The 7111-nt window shown below is 40.0% G+C and overlaps 1 protein-coding gene and 1 long non-coding RNA gene across 2 annotated transcripts in view; both read left to right on the top strand.

The window, feature by feature from the left end:
• Positions 1-6: 6 nt before the first annotated feature.
• On the top strand, positions 7-2453 carry LOC121812844. Its single transcript, XR_006053362.1, has 3 exons — positions 7-532; positions 1250-1504; positions 2123-2453. It is a non-coding gene; the product is annotated as an uncharacterized LOC121812844 (long non-coding RNA).
• Positions 2454-6163: 3710 nt separating this feature from the next.
• The window catches only part of LOC121812842 (myelin-oligodendrocyte glycoprotein-like), a gene marked incomplete at its 3' end in the record, with an annotated part of 2064 nt that continues 1116 nt past the window's right edge, over positions 6164-7111 (top strand). Inside the window, 1 exon segment of the mRNA XM_042215949.1 lies at positions 6164-6375. Within this exon segment, the coding sequence (XP_042071883.1) occupies positions 6282-6375 (94 nt within the window).

Below are 7111 nucleotides of genomic sequence, written 5' to 3'. Positions count from 1 at the left end.
CTTCGATTGCATCCAGTCTACGTTTGCTACTGTAGCTCGCTGCAGCCGCTAACCGCATCGCATTGTAAACAGGTAGCCATTCTGCCTTAGGCCGGGGTTTCATTACAGCCACATGCTAAACAGACACATTTTAATCCAAATAACATCCGTAGTGAAACAGCATCTAAAGCAGGCGTCTATGCATCGCCCATCTTTCACGGTCGCTCCTTTCTTCAAGCGCATTAACAACATAAACTTAAGTTTGCCATCATTTCTCTTTTTGTTTTGCAGCTTCACTCAGAATCATTCCTAACAGATCCCAGTTCTTCCATATGAGTCCGTCTCCATAAGCTGTGGGGGGCAGGAAAACTCTTCAGAGTGGAGAGTTAAAAGGAGCACGTCCTTTAACACAAACACAACATGTCCCTCATCCTCAAATGGAATAGATGAATCTCACTGCAACTTCAGTGACATTTATCCAGCAGACATGGAGTTTACTGGTGTGAGTCTGCAACGGGAGAGTGTTTTGATGCCATCAACATCACTGTCACAGGTGAGCTTTGATCAACAAATCATGAGTTGTAGCCATTAGTGACTCAAAGCACCTGAAAAGCTTCTACACGTTTACAGATAACATCATCATGAAGAACCAGCTCTTTTTGTGCCAAGTAAGCAGGATGTTTTAATTCACCACAAAAACCACAACATTCACCATCTGAAGTTTGATCGTGTCCCACTGTAATCATATAAATTTTTATTTAACTCATGAACTATTCTACACAGGCCTCAACTGACTCCAGTTATTTGCTGCATATGCTCCATATGCTGCTTCTGATATGTGAAGCATTTGGTTAAAAGGTTTGGTTCACATTCACGTGTTTTTATACATTTTTATTTGAATTTGGATTTTCCAAACCTTTGACAAAAAAAAATAGGGGTAAGGACAGGGGATAACAGATATCTGTTTTAAGAGCACAGGTCACCGTTTACAAATGCAGATAAATGGAAAAAAGTACTAAAGGCTTAGTTGTCAACACAGCTAATGGTTTCTGGTTGCATTTCTGTCAAATACTTATTTCATCTACACATTGATTGGTTATCTTCAAAATACACAATCAAGTCTTGCTTACAAAAAGAAAGAAAGAAAGAAAGAAAGAAAGAAAGAAAACAAACAAAAAAAAGACAACAACTGGTAGATAGAACAAGGATTGCATCAGAAACATAACCCGATGCTGCAAGGGGAGTCTGAACTAAACGTTTTATGTTTCAGCTGGTTCTGTGATCCTGGAAGGTCCTGCCCATCCTGTGATGGAGGGAGACACTGTAACTCTGCACTGTAGACACAATGCAGGCTCATCCTCCAATTTCACTTCTATTTTCTATAAAAATTATGATATTATTGGGAGCAGCTCTACAGGAAACCTGAACATCCACAGGGTTTCCAAATCACATGAAGGACTCTACAAGTGTAACATCACTGGAGTTGGAGAATCACCAGACAGCTCACTGGTGGTTGTTTCTGCAGGTGAGCAGAAAACATAAAGAGTTATAACATCTTACTGTGAGCATGATGGATTCATACTAGAAGCCAGATATGGTTGTTTTACATGACAAAGTTCTACTTTTGTGCTTCTATGCTATTGTGCATTTTTGTGCAACCACCAAAATATGGTTATTTTTCCAATTTTACCCAGTAAGTATTGATCAAATCTGAACATAAGTACATCCAGACACCTTACCCACACAACATTAGTTTAGTTTGGTTAAAAAGTGTAAAGGAAGGACTTTTCCTTCTTCAACTGTTCATTCAGTTCCAAAATATACACAAGTTTTAAAGACCCGAATCCCCCTTTTTATGTTTGTCTTTATAAAAAATTGTTAGTTAGCAATCTTTAAGAAAACTGCTGACTGAGTTCAAATGATGGATTTGTATCAACCACCAACCACTTGAATGTTTTTCTAAGAAACTGTTTATTTAAAGGACTGTTACAACATCATGAGAAATGCACTTGTTTGATGTCCTACCTGAAGGGTAGATCCTGTGTGCTGTCAGCTAAGCTTAGCACAAAAAACCCTGCTGGACGTTTATACAAAGGCCTGTGGGTCTGCATTTAGGCCAATGTGTGGTATTTTTGTTTTGAAGCAGGGAGTCCTGACTCGTCGTCTGATTCTTCCCCCCGAGTGATTCTTCCTGTGGTGGGTGTCTGCCTCATGCTGATTTTGCTGATGCTGCTCTGCCTCTGGAGGAGCCACAAAGGTCAGCATGTTTTGATGTAAATAAAAAAAAAAGAAATGACATTTTACATCCTGTTGCTACAATGTCACTTTCACCGTGTGTAGAATTCCTTTCTCTTGTCGCGGTTAAAAAAAAACATCCCCCAAGAATAAAACTAAAATCTGCTGCACTCACACGAGACTCCGGTCCTACCTCCTCCTACTCTGTTCATTTCATAAAGGCAACACTACAGATACATCCAAGTTTACCATCAGATTATGCCTGTGTGTTTTTTGGTCTCAGTGTTCAGTCCTCACTTCATGTTTTGTTTTCTTGCCAGCAATAAAGCTGAGGTTTTGAGTTGCATTCCGTTTTCCGAGTCCTGCATTTGGATCCCCATCTCCGCCTGCCCGCACACAGAGCCCTGACAGCAATAAGTCATTTAAAATGACATTAAGTTCCTTTAAGGTGATTTTGCCACTGATTCCAAGAGGAAGGAGCTGAAAATCTGAATGCATTTTTTTCCGAAATCAGTGCGAACTTTAGTGGCAAACAGAAGAAATGAGTGTTGGGACCAAAAACAGTAGTTTATCACACTTCTTTGATGAATGTAATTCAGTAAGTTAGATGAGTGCAGACCAAAAAAAAGAGTTTTCATCTATGAAATAACAAAGCAGGCCATTCAACCCAAGCATACAGTGATGGGTAAGAGTTGGAAAAATGTTTCAATAGAGAAACAGATATGTAGACCACATCACTGCCAGTAACTATCGTTTTATTATTTACTGGGGTTATAAAAGAGGAAATGTCAGATTTTGTGTTTACAGCTTCAAAAATTTGCTCATAAAAGCTTTTTATTTGTTTTATGTTGTCATTGGCTCATCAGATCACAGTTACAGGAATATAAGCTCGACTGTATGGTTAACAGTTACCAGAATATGTAATCTCATGTGCAAGTCCCAGCAGGCCCTTCCTGGACTTGTTCACACAGAGTTTTACTGCTGCAGGGCTTAGATGAGTTTAATGGTTCACTGGGACTCTTCGAAGAATCTCTCATGGGGCTTTCCGGCATTTTGTTCCCTAAGCAGCAGAGGGTGACACGTCAGATCATCTTTGACTTGTAATCACAAAATAAATTTGTCAAATTTCTCTTTAGCATAGCTTAACTTTAGTATAAATCATTGACATTGTCATACCGACTTTGTAACATGGTGTTCGGTGTCTGCAAATTTTAATGGTCTTCTAATGATTCAGTGGCAAATGTTTGCTGTATTGATGCATGGAATAAAAAGTGCTTTTGGTTGTAACTTCCCCAAAAAACCAAAGGAATAACATGAACAGCGCATTCCTGTTATTGAGAAGAGAACTGAGCAGGAAATTGGGCACACATGGGCAGTTCTCCGGAACTATGCTGCTGGTCATAAAAAAACAGCTAAGCCCAGGCGTTGTGCTGACAATGTTCTCCCACGAGGACTTTATATTCACTTGTTATAGGCAGGAAAATATTAGTCACTACTGCTGGGCATCAAACCATCTACTCAGTTCATTAGAAATCACAACTGTTATAAGTCAAAGGTAACAGGTGTTATATAGATGGGAAGCAAATGAAATAAAGACTAAATTTAGAAAAGATTTCATCACATTTTCCACCTGCTTCCCAAAGTGCCACAAAGGATAAAGGATGCAGACAATATGTGAAATAAAATGCAGTACAGAAACAATGTATCATTGTATAATCCAGCTGTTCCAGCATTCACTGACCACAGTGAATTTGCTATTCCTGACAACAGGAAGTTACACTGGACAAACCTACAGTCTAAAGAATGAACATATGACCAATTCAATTTTACCGGCATTTAAATAAATCCCTGCTGTTAATGATCCTCAGCTATCAGTCTGTTACTTAATATGCATAGATATGCATTTTAAACTCGAAACCGACTGAAATCATGTTAAAATATCACTGGATAGGTTTATATAAATAGAAGCATTCAAAATGTCAAACTCATGATGAAATGATGAAACAAAAAGGCTGATTAATCATCTGAACCCAACAGTTGATTGCACAATGAGCCTGTGAGTGTGTCGCAACAACTGCAATACCTCCTTAAGAAAAACAAAACGCATGGGTTAAAGGTAACGGGACCAACAGGGTTAGATTTAGTAATAATGCAAACTGGTGTTTTGAAATAGCGCAGTGACAAAATTGTGTGTCAGGCTGCATTGGCGGTCCTAGCCTGTTTGGTGCCCTGGGCGAAGACTCCCTCTTCCTCTCCTCCTCTTTTTTTGTAAACTGAGCACCTGATGGCTTTGAACTTTTCTTGTCCATCTTCCATTGGTTTTAATTTTGCACTCCAGTATGAACACAAATCCACCAACTAGAGGATCACCACAACATAACCTAACAGACCTACACCTTAGTTCACAGATTCACTTTGTCTAAGAGTGTATTTCTGGGATTTCACACAACCCAGGATTCAAATCATGAATACATAATGGCTTGGATTTACAACATTATGAATGAAATGTGCTCTATTTGGAAGCAGCCGGCCCCCCCCCCCTTTCGACGGGTTGTGTGTGAGACTTTAAATCATCAAACTGTAAATTATAAATTTTAAATTGTTATTGATCCTTTACCCCTGGTCCTAAAGTGTATATTTATTTTCTTACTCTTCTTATATATATTGTTTGTTTACTTGCACTGCTGTAACTGGAGCCTCGTCGTCTCGTCTCTCTATATACTGGACTGTATGTAGCGGAGATGACAATAAAGTTTACTTTGACTTCAGCAGCGAGCAGGCGCACCGAGGGCTCTCGCGCTCACTTTTCGAGAATTTCGAAAAAACATCGGTGCAAATTATAAGTCTGTATCATAATGTCTGGTGTTTTCGTGTTTGTTGGTTTGTTTTTATTTTGTTTTATTTTGCGAGTTGGTTATTAGATGCTGCTCCAGCCAGCCAGAGAATCCCCCGCCGCCCCGCCCTCTCCTCCCTGTGCCGCAAGCAGCAGGCGCACCTCGCAAACGGAGGGCGCCCTTACTCCCAGCAAATGGCGATAGAAAACCGATCGGTGCCTATGCCATTCCCAATATGCGCTGGCTGATGTCGGGGCAGCATGAGTACGAGCATTTTTTTTGTTGTTTTTTTTTCCCGATGCCCGTGATGCCGCCCCCCACCACGATGCCGCCCCGGGCAACCGCCCGTGTCGCTCGTAACCGCTGCAGGCTGCTTTTACTGTATGCTCACCGCTGACCCCTTTTCACACCGTGACACGCACTGAAAATCGTGTCACATCTGCCAGCGTTTCCCAGTAGTTCAGAGATGTACAGATACGCAGAGGGATATGTTGCAGCTGACTCTGTGACCTTCGTAAAAAACCACCAGGCAGTCTGCCTTTTCTTTGTGTCTTGTGAAAGAAAGAGTCTTTCTAAAGAGCTCGCTGAATTAGAGGATGGTGCAAACACTGTCAGATCCGTAGCAACAGATAACACAATGAGGTCAATTTCTACTGCAATAAGTAAGATTGCATCAGGCCAAAAATCGCATGGAGCATGTTTTCGGTTTGTGCAACAAGTATTCATGTGACAAGTATTCATGAAAACTCAGTATTACAAGTTACCGGTGTAATTTACATCAGGGCACCTGGCGGTACTTTCTGCCTGATGGAGACATTTGTTTTCCCTACCAAGTAGAGAAAGAGCCAAATTACCGAAATGACGCGGAACCAGAGTTTGTACGGCAACTGTAACTGAAAAAAGTAATAGTCAAGTAATGAATTTCTGTGAATCTCTATTGAATTATGCTCAAAAACTCGAAAACACGGAGACAAATACCTGTGAAGTGAAGTAGTAAAGCTTTAGTTATTTTAGTAAAGAGTTTAACCAATCAAATCGCAATGCGCATGAATCTCCCCACCCCCACCACCATAATGTCAAACTGCTTGACTGTGACAAGTATTGAGAGAGTAGGAGGCAGAAGAAAAGCCGACTCTAGTTTTACAGAAAAAGACAAACGAAAAGAAATAAAAGAAGAAGAAGAAGAATCGTCATTTCACTCAGACAGCGGCTCTATATTTGTTATCATCTATTATGTGTACCTGCTGCTCAGACTCAAAGAAACCCTCTTTCATTGTTACTCTCTGGGCTTTTATGCTGTGCTTCATTGTCAGGAGTCCTGCTCAAGGTAAACGGATCCATTTATTAAACCACCTCAGCATCCGTGTGTGTTTGGATCGGCGCCGTAACTGTTACATTTATGTTCTGCACTGCAATGAGCGACTTTCCTCTCACGTTTGCGCGTTTATGTAGACTTAATGTGAAGAAACGTTAAATAATCGAAGATTAAAAATCAAATCGTATCTGAAAATATGAGCGTCCTGTCTTTGTGTTGAGATCTAACGAGTTCAAACGGCGTTTATTTAAAGCTGGGGTTTACGTTATGGTTGTCTAGCAACCGATAGATGCTTAAACATAGAAGAACAGGACAAAAGGACACGTCGGGTTACGAACGATGAAAGCTGGTTTATTATTAGGAAAATATTCACATAGGAGCAGAATTACAAAGTCTTAATAGCTTTTTAGCTTTTCTGGGAGATATATTTGACTCAGAACTCTTTTATTTTGTTTTTAAGATAAAAAAAAATAGGTTTAGATTTAGAAAATGTATATTTATTTATTATAAAGGACTCCAAGATTAAATCTGAAAAAACCCCAAGAAAACCCCCAGACACTGAAGTGGAGCTCAAAGGTTCAGATAATCTGATAATAATCTGTCTGATCTGATTTGTAAAAGATCGGCCTGTAGCTGGTCAGAGAGGTTTGTGACCTTTCTTCATCTCTTCCTGGTTGTGAGGTTAATTAATCAGCACCTCCTGATGTTTCAGTGACTTGAAGTCATCATTTATGCTCTGATGATTTCA

The sequence above is a fragment of the Haplochromis burtoni genome, unplaced genomic scaffold (genome assembly GCF_018398535.1).
Source record: "Haplochromis burtoni strain Fernald_Lab_line unplaced genomic scaffold, NCSU_Asbu1 Contig_879, whole genome shotgun sequence".
NCBI classification, from domain to species: domain Eukaryota; kingdom Metazoa; phylum Chordata; class Actinopteri; order Cichliformes; family Cichlidae; genus Haplochromis; species Haplochromis burtoni.
This window is presented reverse-complemented; position numbering and strand designations above follow the sequence as displayed.